Source organism: Aureobasidium melanogenum (assembly GCF_000721775.1).
Source record: "Aureobasidium melanogenum CBS 110374 unplaced genomic scaffold scaffold_2, whole genome shotgun sequence".
Classification (NCBI taxonomy): Eukaryota; Fungi; Ascomycota; class Dothideomycetes; order Dothideales; family Saccotheciaceae; genus Aureobasidium; species Aureobasidium melanogenum.
In genome coordinates this window covers 86,341-106,208 of record NW_024470054.1, presented here as the reverse complement: position 1 = coordinate 106,208, position 19,868 = coordinate 86,341, and the positions used below count along the sequence as shown (strand labels likewise).

Sequence of the window (19,868 nt, the reverse complement as noted above, 5' to 3'; positions counted from 1 at the left end):
GAGCAATCCCAGGACCGGGATGCATCAGCTGTTCCAAATCCGTCACATCTCTACCATCAACCCCCGAGAATTTCTGTTACGCGGCTGCGTACATTTCAGGACTTAATGCGGGTTGGTGTAACCGCATCACAGCTTGAATTTCTTGAGGATTCAGTTGCTTGTAACCAACCACTTCTAGTTTCGAGTTGGAGGAGCGATAGACGCCGTCAATACCCAGGTGGGAGAAACCCTCGCCTGGAACTGCATTCATAGGATGGACACGAATGTAGTCAGGTGTTGATCAGCAAACGCAATTTTGGACAGCAGTTGGTCTGCATGTCCGGTCGCCGAATATTTTGTCATGAGGTTTGTACTGCCTGATTATCCGAAGAATTGCTTGGGAAGTCGGACTGGGGCCTGTTTTCGGAAGCTGCGGTAAGATCTTGAGACTTTGAAAGCATTGGCGCTTGTGACTACCTGAGTTCTGGGCGGTGATCATGTGGTGAGGCTTTTGGCTCTTTGGGGCGGGGTCTGGTTCCAGGCATATAGCAGAGTTGGAAGGGCACTTCGAAGATGCGTCTCCCTACATCAACATTCTCGACCGAGTTCTGCGATGTCTCATCCCATGAGCGTCTCCAGCTTCTCGTCTATCATTACGTCCATCCAGTGGACATGCTTTCGCAACGAGTATCCGCGACTCACGTCTGTCTCATCGGCCTGTCGCCAAACGGCCTCCAAAAGTTCTCTCATCCTGCGCACCGGCGCTAGACCCACCCGGCGTTCCAGTTGCGCTATTCGCAGCTCAACTTGATCCCGCCATGCAGCTATCGGGAGCGGCTGGTTGATGAGATCTGACACATCCTTGCGTAAGCCGCTGAACGAACTAGAGTCGAAATTGTAATCGCAATGATAGCTTTCGAGGTTCTGCAAAGTACTTCCAGCAGATACAAGAGGAATGGTCAACATTATTAACGTTCCAGACGTCTTTGGTAAGTCGGAGATCAATCTCAGGGCCGCTATAGCAAAATTCAGTGCCACTTTCTCAGCTTCTCGTTGTGTTTCCGTCGTGTCGAGAATCTGGGTGTCGTTACTCAGGACAACGTCAGGGAAGATTTGCGAGAGCTCTAATAGGATTACAAAGCGGAAGATGCAATCCATGCCGATGAGATGATCCAAAGGCGTTTTCGAATCTTTAGTCTCTTCCATTTTCGCCCTAGCAGGAGTGCGATGCGCGAGTGCCGAAGCAAACAGCTGAGCAGCATGCTTGTTCATTTTTTCATCTAATCCAGACAATGAGTCGGCTGGTGATTCAGCAGAGCTCAAGGCTTTGAGGTTTCGCTTCTGTCTTATGAGTGTAGCCACCTCGGCCAGGATGATGAACAGAGGTGTGCTGACGCCGGTCCAAGGATTTGGATAAATCCGTTGACCCTCAGCGACGTTGGCGAATGGCTGCAGATACTTCAAGACGTCAATTGGTTGGTCGATGATGATAGATGCCAGACATTCCAGAAACGCCATTGCACCAACGATAAAACTCTGCTCGCGTGTCAACAGCGAAGGCTGATCTCCTCCAACTTTCAACCCTTCATCGACTATCCATGCTTGAAATAGCAGGCGTGCTCCAAACAGATGCGTGAGACCCGTCAAAGAAGAGTCATACCAAGCCTTTGATATTGTCAGTAGATTCATCTCTACAGGCACTTGCCTCCGATGTGCTTACCGAGCTCATATTCAGCAAGAGACACGCCAGAAGTGCGTGATATCTGGTAGTTCTTGTGGACGAACATGATAGCCAATACTGCTTACTCCCACCGTCTCTTGAGGTAAACAAGGAATCAATGACTGATGAAAGCGCGAACATGGCTCGATTCTGATGACGCAGAGCTATGTTGTCCATCCCCGATACGGAATTGGCCAGATGTGCTGCTGACATACCAACAACGCAGTCATGTATGTACTCGCAAGTAAGCATCTTTTGAGGGATATCAGCACGGAAGGGACTCTCATGAGAATCGAAGCATGACACTATCTGGCAGATGAAGTCAAAGTAATGTGTTGTCAAGGCATTTTTCGTTTCTGAATCGAGCAGCGCATTGTTAGGCAGCGGCATAGTGGAAAAAGACGTTTTCCAGGGGTCTGACTGGGCCGGCTGTGTGGTTTCGTGATTGAACTTCTCAGCGGTATTGTTGATGCCAGGTAGATCGGTGACCGAGGCGAGATTGGTTGATTCGTATAGCCAGGTGTCATCGAGATGCGCCAACGTTTCAGACAACTGTTTGGCAGGTGACTGCGTGTCTTTCGATGCGACAGTGGCCACTTCTTGGAATACATGAGCCCATGTGTCGTCGATCGATGGTGGGTAGAGCTGTTGGTCAGGGGAGGACGTATCATTAGATGGTGTAAAACCAGACAAAGAGTCTTGTCCAAAGCACGCTAAATTTGATCCGGCTGACTCAAACGTGGGCATGGGAAAAGTCGAGATATCAGTCTGACCCCGACCTTGATGAGAGAAAGGGGCCGTTAAGTATTGCTTGTCCGGGCCTTGCGTGGACCCAAGCTGATCTAAAGTATCCTCCGAGCCTGATGGCAGCGAATGCACTCTCGGTCTGGGTGGTTGGGCTGGCTTTTCAGCTGCATTGGAAGAGTATAGTTGTACTCTTTGCGCTTCAGACACATCCTGGCCCGAGATGTTGATCTCACCGGGTGAAATGCCACAACCAGGAGAAGTTTCTTGAGAGTCCTGGGACCCACATGTCGATGCGGTTATAAAAGCAGGGATCGGTTTCCATTTGAGCTGCCGAACAAAGCCAGGACATTTGAGACGTCTGTCAATACAATTTTTACATTGCGGTCGTGTTTCGTCACATTTGATGCGCTGGAGGGATGGTCAGAGTCATGAGGCCAAGTTTGATAGAGACCGGATTTTGTAGAATCACTTTTTGCTTGCAGTTCGCACATCCGTCTTTTCCCCGCAGCGTCAGTCGTCGCTCCTTGTTCTGATTGGGAATCTACTGACCTCGACTTCGTGCGTGTTTGGGCATTTGTCCACTTGGTTGGAGATTTATGCTCCAGTCGTCGGGAATACCGCCATGCAGGCGAACAAGGACCGCAGGTCAATCTGTACAGACTATTGAATCTGAGTGAGCAGCGCCTCCCAAGTGGGGTAATTGTGGTCTGGAATTGGAACTTGACAGGAGCCTTCCAATTCTTATCCCCGCAATTGAGGGCGAGGCAAACAATACAAACTGCTGCACGTATCAACTTGCCAAGAGATAACGCTTATCTACGCGCCTCTGATAGCTGCTTCTGTTCCAACGCTCAATGTCATTCTTGATAGGACTATCGTTCTCTGCTGTCACTACGAAGCTGCGTACCAAAAGTGCTTGCACCCCTCTGGGTTCCGTAATCTTTCGTAAATTCCCGGTTCAAGGGAAGCGTAGTGAAAGATAAGGTGAAAGAACTGCTTTTTGGTTAGATCTTTTGCCAAAAGAGTAGTGAAACCCGTATACAAAGCTGACTACGCTGATCAGCAGGCTTTCTTGGCAACCTATAGTAGGGTGGAAGCAGTTTTGGTACGCAGCTCCGTACTGTCTCGACCGTTCCCATTATCAAGCTACGCCTTATCTGAACATAGGTGAACTTGGGTAACAGCCACCTGTCAGAGGTTTCTAGGACTAGATCTCGACTGCTGTCCAAGCCGTTACTCACAGCTTGCCTTTCGGTCTGGCCGCACACTTGAAGCAGACCCCGTAGTTCTCCGACGAGAATTTGACTGTGCTTCCGCGATGGATGAAAAAGCTATCCCCTGGTCCCAGCGTTCTCTTTCTTCCGCTTCCATCACTTAGAGTCACCGTACCTGTACTTTGCTCAGTAATCGCAACAGCACGAAGTTTCTCATTGGAGAGGATACACACCTTCCCAAACCACGCCAGCCTCGTCATAGCCGTGGACTCCGGGTCCTACTGGTGGACCTTGCTCTATGCGAAACCAGATGCCGGCCAATGGGTCTTTCAAGGTCGTGTCTGCTGTGTTGAAGATATCACCTTCGCGTGACAAAATTAGATTCCATGTTCACATTCTGTGGAAAGGATAGTAATGACTTACTCCAGAAGACGTAGTTGTTGATCTGATCTGGGATTTTGAATCGCTCCGTCGCGGACTTGTAATCAACAACCATCTTAACAGTCAGGATTTGTTGCGGAGAATGGTTTGGGAGGCGTTTCAATGAGAAAGGCAGGCGCTGAAATGATGTTTGTCTTTCTTTTTGAGCTCGGCACACTGTGGAGGTGATGCGGTATCTAGGCTCACACTTCCTAATGCGGAAGTCCCAGGCTAGCCATCTGCCGGACTCGAAGATTATCTGTGCTGACTCTCAGTATCCTATCGCAAGAAGTCACCCACGCAACGTCCTCGCTCTGCTTTCAGTCACTAGCAACCAGTGGACATGGCAGGATATCCTGGCGAAGGATCCTCATGCATTGATTATAGCAAGTCGATGTTGTCTGGTAGAGTGGAATTCCCTGCGAGCTTGAGGGCGCACTCTTTGACATCATACGTGGAATCTAGTCTCACGGAAATCGTGTGCGAGTGGTTACAATTCACCGAGATGACATATTGATGGATCAAATCATGAAATCACATGACAGAGGCAAAACGGAACGCGAAAAGAATAATGAAGATGATACTCGAGTAGGGCTACATTCACCTAGAGCTTAGGAGCTGAGATACAATCTTCCTGCTCCAATGCGAACTTCACGACTGCGGAAGCCCGGGCTCCTTGCTCAATGGCACCGTCGATAAATCCACGCCATCCCTGTGCCCAGTCGGCACTTGCCATAAAGACTCTTCCATGAGGTTCCTGCAGTGCTTTCAAGCTCTTGGTGGCCTGACCAGGGAATGCACAGAACCATGCGCCTTTGGCATAAGGATCTTCAGACCAAGTGTGTGAAACATAACCGCGCACATCACCACTTGGTTGGAGTTTCTTGAACTCGCTGATGACATGCTCGCTCTTGGTCGGATCGGTCAGCTTTCCGGTCTGGCCGAACATCATGGCTATTGAACCATTTCTGTTCGCAGATTGAGTACCTGGGGCTGTTAGTCCTGGATCATCGTTCTGAGCCAGGATCGAGATTACTGACCATCATGATCTTTGAGACCAAAAAGGAAGTCACACTCTATGTCGGTCGTGTTTGCGAACCAATTCCCTTGGATCTCGTTGAGGACAAAATGATACTTCTCGCCGAGATTGGTGTGGCCTGCTTGAGCGGCGCTCTGTTTTGCGAGAGACAGAGGTGGATCAAATTGGACATCGGAGAGGCAGTTCAGAGGAATGGTACACACAACTCGGCGTGCCCTGTAGCTCGACCCATCAGCGCAAGAGACTGTGACCTTCCCATTCTTCGTCTCTTTGATTGAGTCCACCACCTTGCTCAAGAGTCTGTCTCCATTATACTCCTCCAAGATGTGACGGGCCAGGTTCGTCATGCCACCTTGACCAAGCTTGAAGCACGCAGCGGCATCATACATGGTTTGCAGGCTATAGCCGCCTAGAGCATACCATCGCAGTGCATCTGTCCAAGCAATTTCTGAGGCCGTAGAACTTCCGAACGAGTTTGTGTGGCAGATAAACTGGTCTTTGTCCTCCTGAGGGATGTCAAGCTGATCAAGCCTATCTTGGCAACTCATGAGGTCGTATCTATGCCAGGGTTGAGGCCTGAATGGCTCATGAGGATAGGGCATAACTTCGCGTGGAGTCATGCCGTCAATGCCGAAGAAAACTTCGGCAACTCTCGCAATCCTGGGATTGTATTCGGCCACGTCAAGCATCGTCACATTCGATCCTCGAGGCTTGTATAAGATGGTGTCCGTAGCCGTCGTTCCGGCTGACATCTTCAAGTGCTTCTCCAGACCATGTCGGTGCATCTCGGCATAGAAATGAGGTTGATGCCTGGCTCAGATTTTTAGTCAGATGCCCTAGGACAGTAAAAGTGTTGGCAGATGTCAAGATACCAGTGCACAAAAGTTCCGCCCATCTCAAACTCCTCGCCCCATGCTTTAGCCGTCCATGTACGACCACCGATGCGGTCACGAGCTTCGAGAAGCAAAACACGCAAGTTGCGATCGAGGGCAAGATTCCTCGCGGCAACGAGGCCGCAGAATCCTGAGCCAATCACGATCACATCATACGAGCTTTTTGCGTTCACAGTGCTTGAAACAACAGCATCTGTTCTCAGACCTTGGTGTATGCCAGTGCTGTCGTATTGATGACCTTCCTTCGAGTGAGTCATGGTTGTGGTACACGAGTGAGACTCAAAGAAATTCAATATTGGTGCAGAGCACTTCAAGTACTGTAAAATTGCGAAGTACAAACTTAGCTCGCATTAAGCGGGCAACAGCTCTGATTATCACTTGGGAATGCATCGCACGGCGCTGATGTCTCGAGTGGCGAAGATCGCCGCCACATCAGTATCACTGCAGTACTGCTCGATCTTGGCGGGAGCTGTATCCTCGCCAAAGGCAAGGACTTCTGCTTTGGGAAAGCCAAAAACTTCCCAATTTGGACTATCTAGCCGTGGTCCGTGCGTTGGATGCTTCTCGTTCCCGGTCCTAAACTCTCTTCGTCACTGCGTCCGCCAGATGACTTGTGGCTTGTACCTTGGAATCTATCAGAGATACAAGCCTGGAGATAGGCAAGAAGTATGCGACCCCGCATGATTCCGAGATACGCGTCCTGCTCCAGCTGCGATAGGACAGCTACTTGTCCAGGATGGACTATAAAATTCAGGCGACATCATGGACGATTCTCCTCGTCACTGGTCAGAATTACCAGCATATTTGTCCATCTCTATTTCGTCTACCAGCATGTCAGAAGAGAACTCAGAAGAAGCGACTGTACTGGCCAAGATGGACAAGACCTTTCCAGAGCTACAACGTAAGTTTGCATGAATTCATACTCACCCTAGCTGACCCCAAGCAGTCGCTACGACAAGTCAGTCACGAACTGACGTTGAGTCATGTCGAGTTGGTCATGTCAGTGAGGCTACTCGCCATATCAGTATGCTTGAAACGGCTTCTGTAGGCTGGAGCATCTGCAACAGCTGGGTAGGTGTCATGTCCACACTAGCCTTCGTGATCATTCAAGGGGGCTCGCCAAACCTCCTCTATGGACTATGGCTTGTTTTCATCATGTATGGGTTCATTGTCTACACTCTCGCAGAACTAGCGAGTTTACATCCTTCAGCTGGTGGCCAGTAAGTCAGCAATCTCTACGGTGACAAGTCAATGATTGTAAAGTCTGACTGCAGTAAAACCAGGTATCATTGGACAGCTATCGTGGCTCCAAAGTTGTGGGCTCGAGGTCTGGTGAGTCCATCTTCATGATGTACTGTTCTTTCTAAAGCATCCTGCTAATATCTTGCAGAGCTACACGTGCGGAATGATCAACATCTTCTCATGGATTTCCATTTCTGCCGGCGTAGCTGTCATTGCGCCCCAAGCTTTAATGGCGCTGGTCATTCACCATGACCCCTCGTTCTCCCTCAAGGCATGGCATGTATTTCTGATTTACCAAGCCGTGAACCTTTTGTGTCTTCTTCACAACATTTATACGATACGCCGTACTATGTGGACATTCAATTGTTTCTGTGAGTATAGCTGGAACCGGATCACAAATGACCTGCTCGCTGACTAGTTCCAGTTGCTCTGTCTCTCGTCGCATTTCTTGCTGCCACGATCATCTCGCTAGTCCGCGCACCTACACATCAGTCGACTGAGTCGGTCTGGGTCACTTTTCTTGATGGCAGTGGATGGAGCAATCGTGGGGTCATATTCTTCATTGGTCTTCTTACGCCAGGCTACATGTATGGAGGTCTCGATGGAGCTATACACCTGGCTGAAGAAGCCACGAATGCCAGGGAAGCTGTCCCGAGGGCTTTACTGAGCACATGGTCGCTTGGCTTCTTGACGTCTTTCGTCATCTCGGTTGCAGCCATGTACTCTGCACAAGATTTTACCGCAATTGCGTCAACACCAACAGGGTACGTACAATCAGCTTTGTGGACAAGGATATTGTTGCTGATCGTCGACAAAGATTCCCTGTTCTCGAATTGTGGAGTCAAGCCATGCGATCAAAGGTTGCAGCAGACGCATTCGTGGCCTTCTTCTTCGTCGGAGCGTTGATGGCTCTGGCCGGTTGCCAGCAAGTATGTTTTGTCCGCAGCACTCTATGACATCTTCTGACCATTCTTTTACAGACTGCCTCAAGACTTACTTGGGCCTTCGCCCGCGACACGGGCTTGATCTTTTCTTCCAAGTTGTCCACTATGAATGCTCGCCATGAAGCCCCCATCTGGGCACTTTGGGCAAACGGTTTTGTCGTTTTTATCATAGGTTGCGTCTACCTGGGCTCCTCGACTGCATTCAATGCGTTCATCGGCGTTGGTTCCATCTTGCAACTTGTCACATTCGCCTTTCCTGCTGCCTTGCTGCTTGCTAGAGGGAGGCCTGCTCGACTGCTACCCCACTCACTCACCTTCGGGTTGCCGCATGCTTTCGGATGGATCGCCAACTTGTTCACTGTCGGCTTCGCCCTGATCTGTCTGATCTTTTGGGATCTTCCAGCTGTGTTACCTGTGACGGGCTCGAATATGAGTAAGTTAGCTTTCGTTTCTTGCTGTTTATTGCGATTACGTTGCTAACCAACTCTTAGATTACTCTTCTGCTGTGATAGGTGTGATTGGTATATTTATTGCTCTCAACTGGTTCTTCTGGGCTAGAATACACTACAAAGGTCCAGAATTAGGTGTGTTCGGAGAGATGTGATATGGTATATATATATCATCAATGTCGGAAAGAGCTCCCAGGATCCATCTTCGTCAAAGATCCGTTATCATCTGGCCATATTCACTAATAGTCAAATACTTGATCATGTGAAACGTCCTAACATTTTCCTGATTAGAACAAAGGATCGCGAGATGCCAACGTCCGCAACAGCCGCATCCGAGCAAAAGCGGGGGTGACTCACTTCGAGTCATCATGTTTCGACCATACCAACATCATCGCATCAGTCAATCTTCAGTTCTAACATCTGTGCTTAACTCTCTATCGTGAATCACAATGGTGAAATTCTACAAATCACTGTCTCCAGACCTCAGCGATTGGTGCATGTCCCAACCCCTCTTCTACATCGCCTCCGCACCCCGCTACGGTGACCACGTCAACATATCGCCCAAAGGTCTTCCATCAACCACTTTTTCCATACTAGATTCAAACAAAGCAGCTTACATTGATGCTACTGGCTCTGGCGCCGAAACCATCGCTCACCTGTACGAAAATGGTCGTTGTACGATTATGTTCTGTTCTTTTGAAAAGGTACCCAGGATTTTGAGATTGTTTTGTAAGGGTAGGGTGGTGGAGTTTTGGGATGAGGAGTTTGGAATGTTGACTAGGCAGATGGGAATGGAGGTGCCGGTGGGGGCTAGGGCGGTTATTGTGTTGGATATTTTCAAGGTATGTGTTTCTTTTCCAAGACTTTTGAATATCGTCCTCTTTTGCAAAGGCAGTTGTTGTCGGCTTCGAAACTGACACCATTGGTCTATCTTTCAGGTCCAAACTTCTTGCGGCTATGGCGTACCGCAACTCTCAGAGACAGAACAAAAAGGTCTCTTGGATCGCGAAACTCTCGGTCATTGGGCAGGCAAAACCGTGTCCGACAACAAAATGGTAGATTATCGCGCCAAGAACAATGCATACAGTCTAGACGGTCTACCTGGACTTAAAGCAGGCAGAAGAACAAGAGGTGAAAGGCTTTGGATAGGTGAGACCAAAGCATACCTAACCAGGCTTTGGCATCAGATGGATGCTTTGGTGATTGGATTTGTTCTGGCGTTTGTGGTTATCGATCTCTTACATTTGGCTGGTGTGAGGATTAATGGCGTGTTGGCGGATTGGAGATGAGGGAGAGGCAGATTCAGCTGTCTTTGCGTTTTCTTCTCGAGGCCTGCAAGCTGTTGGGGACAACAGCCAAATTGTCCCAGTTTCACTATGCCCAAGATTGCTTGCTTTGTTTGGTCATTGTGTCCAACACCGCATCACTTTCATGTATTGATGACTTCCGCAGGAAGAATTAGAAACAAGACAACACTTTTCATTGTTTGTTGATTGTCACTCCGATGAAGCATTGTGGTATTGGTCTGATGTGATAAAGTTATCCTCGCTGACATATTTCTCGATTGTCTTTTAGTCAAAAAGCTTCGACGCCTAGACGGGGTAGCTGCAAGCATTTCACTAACATCGGTTGTTCGTTGAAGTTCAGGTTACTCCTTCTTCACGTCATGAGGAATGACAGAATAGCCAGCCAAGATGCGGGATGCTCCGGTGATCTGACTAGGAAGATCGAGATTCCTTCTCATGGTATGCCGTCTGTGCTTCGTCGCTTCCTTGCCATACATTTGCCTCTCAAGCCTTTCTCTTCTGTCATCCTTCATGTTTTGATGCTGATTCTGGAACAGCAGTCAAGATCTCTTCGGTACCATAAATTTGGCTCCCAAAATTTCGCGCGGAGCTTGACTAGAATCCAACGTGATTGTTCAAGTAAGTATCCGAAAAGGTAACCACATCTCTTGCGAACTTGGACCACGATACTTTGAAAGAGTTCTTTGCCTTATTCAGTCTCCGGGCGACCTTGAAGAGCGAGACTTTCACGGATCTGTTGCCATATCTTGCCATATTCCATTGACATTCATGTCAAGGTTGTGTGCTTCCAATCCGAACTGCAACATGGTATCAGCAATCAGCAGAGCGAAGCAGCACTGTTTTCTGACAACACTCACATCAAAGATGTCGCCATCAAGCCATGCTATATATGGCGGAATGTCACTGAGCTGTTGAGTCGAAGCATCGATGCCCGCATGTAACTCCTAGTACAAGGCTTGGTCAGTTTCCAAGTTGAATGCCGAGATGGCTTCTTTGTTGATACACAACCCACCGTTCTAGTATCATGTGAAGTAGATTGAGCAGTCAATTGTTGTGTTTGGCTCGCAGATTGCTGCTTGTGTAGATCTAAGAAAGCTTGTGCACAGGAGTATTTCGCGGTTAGTCGGTCCATGATTCCTAGATGGACTTTGATCAACGAAATAGCAGCATTGATTGAGATGAAGCACCAAGGCTCGGCCTTGCTACAGCGCAAAGATCTCTCAGCTGCTATGGCCAGACTGCGTTCCATGAGCTCAATGTCAGAGCTGGAGCAACTTATTACGACACTGGTGGAATCTGAAAGCTTGAGTATGCTATGCTCTCGTAGGATCACAGGGACAACTCACTTGGGTTTTGCAACAACATGATTCGTGTTAGGGTCAACGAAGCCAACATCAGATCTTCGCGCAAACGAGTCAGAGGCTGAAGACCTAGATCGCTGATCTGACAGTTCAGCAAAAGCATCTCTCGAGACATCTGATGACAGATGTTCCCCGAGAGCCAGAATTTCGAGCCGTCCTTCCCGAGGTATGGTCGATGAATAGCAAGGACACACTCCATGAGTTGGAACTTCAGAAACCCATTGACGACCGTGGGAAGACCTTGATGAGAGGATGTATCCCAGGTTGGAAGCTCGGTAATCTCACCAGTCAACTGGTGTGTGTACCGAAGAACGTCATCGTAGGTTATGGGATCAGCGATGGCGGGACTGGACAAGCGTCGAGATATCTCTAAACGTAGTGGCCAGCTGCGTGCGCTTATGATTTGATATGAATTTTGAGTATAGTGGTCCGCTGGTTTGGACTTTGGGATTCGGGTACAATACTCATCAAGATCCTCGTCCTCAACGTTGGCAGGCGCTCCAAGGTTACAGTCAATGTTGTGAAGAAGAGTCGGCAGACCAAACTCATATGAGTTCTGAAGCTCAAGCTCGCGTATCACATGCCAGACACGACGCCTCATCTCGACTTGGAAGACATTTTCCGAGCGGCGTACTGAGTCAGTACAAGGTAGCTCATCCAGGATGGCTCTTTGTAGAAGGTTGCTTGACTCTGTCCAGAACAACTTTTTGTGAATCTGATTCATTCGTTTAGCTAGATAGCTCAGACACAGTACCTGGTAGTGAATGAGTTCGAAGCGTTTTGGACTCTGTTGTCGCAGCCACTCGTCGATCGCTACGGCCCAGCGTGGAGCCATGTCTTGATAACGGTCCCCTATAGGCGGGGCGCTCGCGGAGATGGCCATAATGGACATAACCAGAGCAGCAGTAGCTGGTGAGCGCGACTGATCTGATGACCAGAAACCATGATACTCCTTTCTGAAGGTAGGCACATGAACGATACGATGAAGATGTTCGTAACTGTCAAGATAGAAGTCCACCAGCGAATCGGCATCAGCTTGTGGAGGAAGCAAAGCGTCAAGAGTCAGGTTCTCATCCTTGGAGATGAGCGTTTTCTGTTTCTTGAGTTTTACGCCAGCTGGACGAAGATATTCCTCCGTGACTTCAGTGATGAAAGGGACGAATTGAGTGATCTACAGCGTAAGGTTAGTTGTTTGCATCACCGAGATTTTCGAAATTGACCTGTACCTCTGTGAAGAACTTGAAAAGAGAGTGCTTAGAGTAGTAGCCCTGAGGAGAGCGATACTTTGGATGCTGGAAAGAGGATGCGTTCCTCAAGATATCTGACTGGAAATCGACCGTATCGCTCGCGGTCCGTGATGACATGGTGGAAGTATAATCGAGCTTGGCTTGAGTGCTCGCTTCGGCATTAGCATGATTTGGCTCAAGCTGGCGCTGAGACGTGAGGCTCCTCAGACTGCCTATCTCTTTTCGCAAACGGCGAACTTCCTCGCTGTCATTCTGTTTCGCATGCCTTTGATGTTGTGATCGTTGACTAGGCACAGGCGGCTGACCCGTGGGCGTGTCATAGGCGCACTGATCTTGACGACCTGCCCGCGAGCAGCGTTGACAAGGCCAATTACGGTCGCATGAAAGCTAAAAAAAGTCAGTCGGATTGGGTCAAAACCGGTGATTGCGCAATGCTGTCTACTTTTTTTGACCTGCATTCACCACAGCTTAAGGGCAGTCGCCGTCTGCGAGCTCTCTTATCGGGCGACTCAGCCGTAGCACCAGCGCTTTGTCCGACGTCGCTTCTGGCCGACATCGTCACAATGTCCGAATATAACCGCTCGACTTGGTCTGTACGACAGAAGAAATTGTGTGGAATGAAGTGTTGACTGAAGAAGTTAGCAGGATGGTCGGAGATGTTCAAGTCCGATCAGATGCCCGAATATCTCCGACCATCTTCGAATATATCCGACTACCAAAGAGCCATTCAAAACAACAACTCGTCGGAGATAGTAGCTATTATGTGACTTCTGTATCAGAATCCTGCAGCATGCTGAAATGTGCTTTTGGTATAAAGCTAGTCTAGTCTGCTACTGCCTGCATCGACACATCAAACCACAATTCACCTGTTTGCTCTACGACTAACACCATTATCATGACCTCTTCTTCAAATTCTCAAAAGAGTCAAGCAAGTCTGCCTGTTGCGGAGGATGTCGAGAGCAGCAAGCAAGAATCAGAGTCAGCCCCTTCCTCACCTGCCACACCCGGGCCTTCCTATGCGGAGGGTGGCACCCGAGCTTGGCTTGTAGTCTTGGGATGCTGGTGTGTCGCCTTCGCCTCTTTCGATATAGTCAACACATTCGGGTATGACTCTTCATATGTTTGTGACTTGCGCTCGATTGCTAACCTGCTGCAGTGTCTACGAAACCTACTACTTGAAGACCTACCTCCACGGCTATTCTCCCTCTACTGTTGCTTGGATAGGCTCCATTCAAGCCTGGGTCCAGCTCTCAGCCACTCTAATTTCAGGTCCCATCAGCGATCGCTACGGTCCGATGGTAAGTCTCATTCCTCTTCAATATTATGACTTTCTTCTGATTCTGTCGATAGGTGATCATCTGGCCTTTCTCGCTGTCTTTGGTCATTGCCATGATGCTCACCAGTCTCTGCACCAAGTTTTACCAGTTCTTCCTGTGTCAAGGTATTCTTCTTGGGATTTCTTCCGGCCTCATCTATGCTCCAGCTCTTTCTGTCGTCGGTCATTATTTCTCCAAGAAGCGCGCTCTGGCCATGTCTCTAGCATCCAGCGGATCTCCGCTTGGTGGCATCATCTACCCCATCATCTTGAATAACCTGATCCCAAGCATTGGCTTTGGATGGGCTCAACGTGTTTGCGGCTTCCTAAGCCTGTTCTTGCTGGGTATAGCCGCTGTCACGCTCCGCCCCTTGAACATCAGAAGAAAGGGCAGTTTGATACTCCCCGAGGCATTCAAGAAACCAGCCTATTCGATCATAGTCGTCGCCATGTTCCTCGTCATCCTAGGCTTCTGGTCTCCGTACTTCTTTGTTGCTGATTATGGCTTGGCTCATGGTGTATCACCGCATCTGGCTAATTACCTGTTTGCATTTCTCAATGCTGGATCTCTTATAGGTCGTGTGGCAGGTGGCTTTGTTGCACTCTACTTTGGTGCGTTCAATGCTATGGTGTTTGCTTGCTTTGCTTCTGCACTGCTTCTTTACTGCTGGCTAGCCATTACTTCCACAGCGGGTTTGATCATTTTCTCACTTTTGTTTGGAGCTACGAGTGGTTTGATCATCGCTCTCATGTTCCCAGTGATTGCGCAAATGGCAGATCATCCCAGCAAGGCAAGTTTGCACTTTATGACTCTGACTTTTTTTTCTCTGCTAACACGTTTGGGCAGATAGGGACCTATCTCGGCCAAGCAGTTTTCCTCATTGGCTTTTCTGCTTTGGCAGGTGGACCTATTATCGGTGCGCTGTTTGCGGCTTATCCTGGTTATGAGCAGGGAATCGTGTTTAGTGCTTCTGTCATGATGGCTGGTTCTGTTGTTGCGGTCGGTGCTAGGTATATGTTTGCTCCTAACAAGCTTGTTGCTTGATGTGTAAGTTCCACTTGGCATACGTATGGGTCAATTGGGGGCGACGAATGGAGTTGAGCACAGAATGTGGACCATAGCGACAGGGTGAGACATGCATAGTTGGATCATTGGCGGCAGCCCAATAGAAGGCCTAGAGGCAAACAAAAGTCCAAGAACCCGCAAATCGAACATGTCCATCACCACTTGTCGAACGAGTCGGATCCTTGGTCCTACCAAGCAACAGGCTCCAATATCTGTTCAAACAACACTCAACAAGACCCGTAATTGATTTCTTCCCAACAAAGCTCTTGCCATATCCATCATCTCAATGGCTGACAGATGAACAAAACACCACCATCGGCCATGGTAGCTTTGAACTCAGTCCTCCCCCCATTATGAACACAATCAGTGGAAAACCGGGTGATGGTGTCATAGGCTTCATCAGGGAGTCCATTACCGGGATAAGATGCCCACGACATGCATAGATTGCCTGTGTTCCGACTGAGACAGATGGATCTGGGATTACCGTTGGCGGGAGTGGAGACGTTGACGCCGAGGTAATTAAGCAAAACGGAGGATGTAAAACCGATCAAGATGTACCAGAAAAGGGTTTTGAGGGTCTTGATACTGAAGAGGGGTGCAGGTTTGCAGTTTTGACACTGAGCAGGTGTGGTGGTCGTAGGGTCTGAAGCCGACTTGGGCTCAGATGGGAAAGTGGGAGGGTTGAGTGTAGACATTGTTTGCTGTGATGGTAGTTGCGAAGGACGAGATGTTTGTACTTATGCCTGAGACGGTGATGGCGCGGGACTTATTTATGGATGGAGGGACTGACGAGGCTTTTATTGCAGCTCTTCTTTGAGTCTTGAAGGATCCAGAGAGTTATTGGTTTAGTGTCATCTCAAAAGTCTGGAAAGGATCCAGGTCTGGAATCTTATTCAGGTCGCGCAAGTGATAGGAAAGATCAGCGCGGAGATCCCCATAGATGATAGGATACAGCTATCTTCGCTTTGTATAGTCAAGCGTTGTTCCAGCCTTGCCTTCTCACGGAAGAGAAACATCCGGAATAATCGCTCAACATGATCGAAGCGGCGTAGAAGCTTGTCCGAATGCTTGGTTGTGCTAAAAGTCATATGTCCTGCTTATTCCCGCATCAAGATCGTCGTCTTGATACGCATACGGTCACATGGTCTATGACTGACGCTGATACGCCGTATACAATACGACAACGTTAGCACCAGAAGCCTCGATATGGTGTCTCGTGGTCCGCGATTGTCAGTCGTCACAGAATTACCTGGTCTCATTCGAAAGGACCAAAGTCAGTTTGCGAGGTGACGAAGAGGGGAAAGAGATGAGGGCAGGGTCCGAGAACAAGACGCTTCCGACTCCCGAGACTGCGCCGATCACCTCCTTCGAGTCTCTTCTTTCCACTAGACCTTGGCCCATCACTTCTGCTCTCGACGTCAAGCAAAGTCACATCGAGCTCTTCGTCGTTCGAGCGGCCGTAAGATGTGTCGGCTTGCCCAAGCGATCCGGATGCCTGCGGCGACGATCGACATGACCGATTCGAGTTACCTACGTTCGCTTTGCGATAGTTCATGCAACTCACCACTAATGTCGCGGACATGCTCGAGGATTAGGATCATATATGTACAATTGCTAGACTCAACCAGTAGGTCGAGTCTTTGGAAACTTTCGAGGACTCCTTCGAACTCCAGGATATTCTTCCAAGTTGCTCGTTGATCGCGGCCTGTGAACATTGACGTCCTATTTCAAAGAATTCCTGCTGCCTACAATTATATCTGAATAAGAACAAGTAGTGGTAAGGAACGTAGCGAAAGACAAAAGTTGCTCGCGCTGGCAAGTTGGGAGAACGCGTCGCAACCGCACGGTTCAAAGGCAGGTAAGGCAGCAGTCACGCCAAACCACAATATTTAGATCAGAAAACAGGTCCCAAGACCACAAGCAAAACATCACAAACTTACACCACGTTCACTCTGCCTATCCCCGCGACCATCATGAAATTACCAGAATCAATGCTCCTCCTCGAACCCTTGCATTGCACAGCCGAAGAAATCCTTCAAAGCGGTGCTCGCAATTCCACTGCAGTACAGAACTACCTCAGTTATCTTGAGAAAGGATGGCTAGGTCAAGCGTTGATAGAAAGATATACCTACACCCAATCCCCATCTACACCAGCAGGAATGATTCGAACCAACGCCATCATAGACGGCAAGTTTATAGAGTGGTTGAAGCCTATTCAAGACGAAATAAAAGACGATTTACGTGACTTGCTCAAAGGAGGATATATCGAGGAGCTTGTTACCGAACGGAGTATCTACGCAAAAGCGATGGAAATTTATCCCGATGATCCTGGACGAGAGCTTTTGGGGCAGTTGGTTGAGATGATTGATGAAGGTTTGCAGGTAAAGATATTCCCTGTACCACTCTCTCTCTCTCTTCCATGCTGATATAAGCACCAGGAAATGCCAAAAGTATACGTGATAGTCAAGAACAAAGAGGGAGAAGCAGTTGGACCGCTGATTGAGGTTAAAGGGAGTTGTGGAGTGGAAGACGCGATTGCAGGATTGAGTCAGAAGGTCCTGGATGAAGGGGTTGTGGGGATGGAGATCAGAAAGTCTGGATGTGAATTTCATGTTGTGTATCTAGTCGATAAGGCAGAATCAGCTCAAGCTTCGATTGAGGAAATAACAGAATGGCGTTGAACAACTCGTAATGATTGTCCAACTGTCACCGTGACTAGGTTGATTGTAATGTTGTAAGGTGAATTCAGCATGCTTTTATTTGTGCTTGTATCTAAATCAAGCCTTCTTAGTTCTTCTACTGCCTGGCTTCTTCTCATCAGGCTTCTTGGGCTCTGCAGGCTTGACTTTCTCCTCGGCCTTTGCTTCCGCCCTCTTCTTAGCGCCTCTCTTCTCAGCCTCTTGAATCATATTTTCGGAATACTCCCAAAGTTGTTTTTGTAGCTCTTCGTCCAGCATGTCTCTTCTAACAGGAGCGATCTCGCGACATTCTTTGATTAGCCAGCCGCCGTTGCCTCTTCCCCATTGAGCCTCCATGGCAGCGTAGAGGAAGGATTGAGCGCCTTGCGAGGGCGATTTCAGGATGATGTACCACAGGGGGTATGTCAAGAGGTAGAGGACAAGACCGGTGATGGAACCCCAAGTGAGGTAGCGGCGCATTCCAGGGGTACGTGTTTGACCAGGATCAACCAAGATGACTCTTGCGTTCATAGGATTCTTGTCGGGACGAGCGTAAGCAGAAAGATGCTTCTGGAAGGATTGAGCAAAAGTCATAAGGGCGAGTTTGGAGGATGCGTAGGCAGAGTATGGGTTGAACTTCTCAGCTCTTTCCTTTTGTCTGATCTTTGCTTCCTTGTTGCCGGTGACAGGGAGGATTCCACCGATGTAGGCGCTGCAGGTTGCCATGAGAATACGGACGTCACGGTCTGGCGGCTGGGCGCGGATTGCAGGGGACAAGATGCTGAGAAGGTGGAAGTTTGCCAGGTAGTTTAAGCCCCAGTTGATCTCGACGTCGTCGTCAGTCTTTTGTATCTTTCCACCCTTGGGAGTCAGGGTGTTTGCGCAGAGGATGATCATGTCGAGTCGGCGGGGAGGAGCATTGTCGACCCATTTGGTAGCGAACTGGCGAATCGAGTGGAGCGAAGTGAGGTCGACTTGGGCGGCGGTGATGAGTTCGTTGTTGGAGCGGTCGCGCAGTTCTTCAATGTACTCGACGAGGAAAAAGTCGTCCAGAGCGTGTTGGGTAAGCAGGACCAGCTGAGCGCCTCGCGTGGCCAGATCGCGAGCAACTTCAGCACCTATACCAGACGTGCCGCCGGTGATCATGACGACCTTGCCGTGCATGGTCCTCTCGGACGTGTTTGAAGCTCCTTGGAACCATCTTCGGACCAGCCAGAGGACCAGCACGACAGGCACGAGCTTGAGCAGTACGGCCGAGTTGGGCACCGTGTCCAGGCCATCCAAAATCGCCTTTTGAATTAGCGGAACAGGCATTTTGATGACATTCGAGAAAGGAAGGAGCGACCACCGAGAGAAAGGAGAGAAATGTGGCCGCAATCTAAACCCCGCAATCTCCGGGTCGCGACTGCCATCTTTCAAGCGTCATTTGTTGTTGCGCCTTCCTTGCGCCTTCCCTTTCTTCTACACACAACCATGTCAGAGAGCGACGATGAATATTACGAGGTGCCGCTGAAAGACCAGCGATACTTTGGAGCGGGCATCAAACGCCAGCGCGTCCATTTCGTGCCTTCTTCGACCGATGAGTCCACCACTCCTGCCGGCGCATCCACTCCTTCGAACCTCTCGGCCAGCGAACGCTATCTGCAAATCGTCCTGGCCAAAGCCTCTTCCGAGCCACCGCCCTCCTCCTCTTCTGAGTCCCTGAGAACATGCGACATTTGCAAAACACAATTTCAAGGTGACGAAGCAGAACATTGTAGTTCTCTTGTTCACCAGATCGCCCTCCCACATTCCCACCCTCCGTCCGCTGTTGACAGAAACCGCAAAGGTCTCAGTATTCTTCAATCGTACGGCTGGAATCCCGACGAGAGACTCGGTCTAGGCGCACAAAGAGAGGGCATTCTACATCCCATCAAAGCAAAAGAGAAGCGCGATACTGTCGGTCTGGGCGTCGACCTCAACAACGACGAACCCACCTTGAAGAAGAAGAGGAAGTCTGTACAACCCCCGAAGCCTGTCGAGAGATTTGACGCTGGAAAGATACGAAACCTCGAACAGAACAACAAGAAGAAGCATGAAAGACTGCAAAGTCTGTTTTACTCCAACGACGAGGTCGACAAGTATCTCGGTGCTGGATGAACGCCGATTCTTCCACGCCACCGACAACATTCATCTTTCACCTGACCACTATCACTCGCGTGGAGCGCAAATCCCATGACCGCCAGCTTCTGACGAATCGGATCTTTG

At 49.2% G+C, this 19,868-nt stretch overlaps 11 protein-coding genes across 11 annotated transcripts; 5 read left to right on the top strand and 6 right to left on the bottom strand.

Annotated features, from left to right (window-relative positions):
* Positions 1–597: 597 nt before the first annotated feature.
* Positions 598–2,942, bottom strand: M437DRAFT_39877 (uncharacterized protein; the record flags this gene model as incomplete). Its single annotated transcript, XM_041020093.1, has 4 exons — positions 598–1,644; positions 1,700–2,298; positions 2,473–2,854; positions 2,916–2,942. Coding segments are annotated over 4 exons (2,055 nt in total), but the record flags the coding sequence as incomplete, so codon positions are not given.
* A 931-nt stretch (positions 2,943–3,873) lies between these two features.
* M437DRAFT_80702 (uncharacterized protein) lies at positions 3,874–4,156 on the bottom strand (the record flags this gene model as incomplete). Its single annotated transcript, XM_041027399.1, has 2 exons — positions 3,874–4,022; positions 4,084–4,156. The coding sequence occupies 2 exons, from the start codon at positions 4,154–4,156 to the stop codon at positions 3,874–3,876; spliced, it is 222 nt and encodes a 73-aa protein (XP_040883226.1).
* Positions 4,157–4,684: 528 nt separating this feature from the next.
* M437DRAFT_71820 (FAD/NAD(P)-binding domain-containing protein) lies at positions 4,685–6,269 on the bottom strand (the record flags this gene model as incomplete). Its single annotated transcript, XM_041025742.1, has 3 exons — positions 4,685–5,067; positions 5,121–5,929; positions 5,992–6,269. 3 exons carry the CDS (start codon positions 6,267–6,269, stop codon positions 4,685–4,687), a joined length of 1,470 nt encoding a protein of 489 aa, XP_040883225.1.
* A 505-nt stretch (positions 6,270–6,774) lies between these two features.
* M437DRAFT_80700 (amino acid transporter) lies at positions 6,775–8,802 on the top strand (the record flags this gene model as incomplete). The annotated part of the gene is made up of 8 exons (XM_041027398.1): positions 6,775–6,913; positions 6,959–7,232; positions 7,296–7,344; positions 7,403–7,625; positions 7,679–8,018; positions 8,072–8,183; positions 8,235–8,631; positions 8,690–8,802. 8 exons carry the CDS (start codon positions 6,775–6,777, stop codon positions 8,800–8,802), a joined length of 1,647 nt encoding a protein of 548 aa, XP_040883224.1.
* A 294-nt stretch (positions 8,803–9,096) lies between these two features.
* M437DRAFT_71818 (pyridoxamine phosphate oxidase family protein) lies at positions 9,097–9,936 on the top strand (the record flags this gene model as incomplete). The annotated part of the gene is made up of 2 exons (XM_041025741.1): positions 9,097–9,489; positions 9,586–9,936. The coding sequence occupies 2 exons, from the start codon at positions 9,097–9,099 to the stop codon at positions 9,934–9,936; spliced, it is 744 nt and encodes a 247-aa protein (XP_040883223.1).
* Positions 9,937–12,297: 2,361 nt separating this feature from the next.
* On the top strand, positions 12,298–14,922 carry M437DRAFT_71816 (MFS general substrate transporter; the record flags this gene model as incomplete). Its single annotated transcript, XM_041025740.1, has 5 exons — positions 12,298–12,315; positions 13,587–13,666; positions 13,719–13,860; positions 13,913–14,668; positions 14,725–14,922. 5 exons carry the CDS (start codon positions 12,298–12,300, stop codon positions 14,920–14,922), a joined length of 1,194 nt encoding a protein of 397 aa, XP_040883222.1.
* A 299-nt stretch (positions 14,923–15,221) lies between these two features.
* M437DRAFT_62425 (uncharacterized protein) lies at positions 15,222–15,638 on the bottom strand (the record flags this gene model as incomplete). Its single annotated transcript, XM_041024075.1, has 1 exon — positions 15,222–15,638. The coding sequence occupies one exon, from the start codon at positions 15,636–15,638 to the stop codon at positions 15,222–15,224; it is 417 nt and encodes a 138-aa protein (XP_040883221.1).
* Positions 15,639–16,198: 560 nt separating this feature from the next.
* Positions 16,199–16,658, bottom strand: M437DRAFT_62424 (uncharacterized protein; the record flags this gene model as incomplete). The annotated part of the gene is made up of 2 exons (XM_041024074.1): positions 16,199–16,473; positions 16,508–16,658. The coding sequence occupies 2 exons, from the start codon at positions 16,656–16,658 to the stop codon at positions 16,199–16,201; spliced, it is 426 nt and encodes a 141-aa protein (XP_040883220.1).
* Positions 16,659–16,916: 258 nt separating this feature from the next.
* Positions 16,917–17,602, top strand: M437DRAFT_62423 (uncharacterized protein; the record flags this gene model as incomplete). Its single annotated transcript, XM_041024073.1, has 3 exons — positions 16,917–17,324; positions 17,382–17,544; positions 17,577–17,602. The coding sequence occupies 3 exons, from the start codon at positions 16,917–16,919 to the stop codon at positions 17,600–17,602; spliced, it is 597 nt and encodes a 198-aa protein (XP_040883219.1).
* A 118-nt stretch (positions 17,603–17,720) lies between these two features.
* On the bottom strand, positions 17,721–18,935 carry M437DRAFT_40259 (oxidoreductase-like protein; the record flags this gene model as incomplete). The annotated part of the gene is made up of 1 exon (XM_041020161.1): positions 17,721–18,935. One exon carries the CDS (start codon positions 18,933–18,935, stop codon positions 17,721–17,723), a length of 1,215 nt encoding a protein of 404 aa, XP_040883218.1.
* Positions 18,936–19,094: 159 nt separating this feature from the next.
* Positions 19,095–19,760, top strand: M437DRAFT_39927 (uncharacterized protein; the record flags this gene model as incomplete). The annotated part of the gene is made up of 1 exon (XM_041020100.1): positions 19,095–19,760. The coding sequence occupies one exon, from the start codon at positions 19,095–19,097 to the stop codon at positions 19,758–19,760; it is 666 nt and encodes a 221-aa protein (XP_040883217.1).
* Positions 19,761–19,868: the final 108 nt, after the last annotated feature.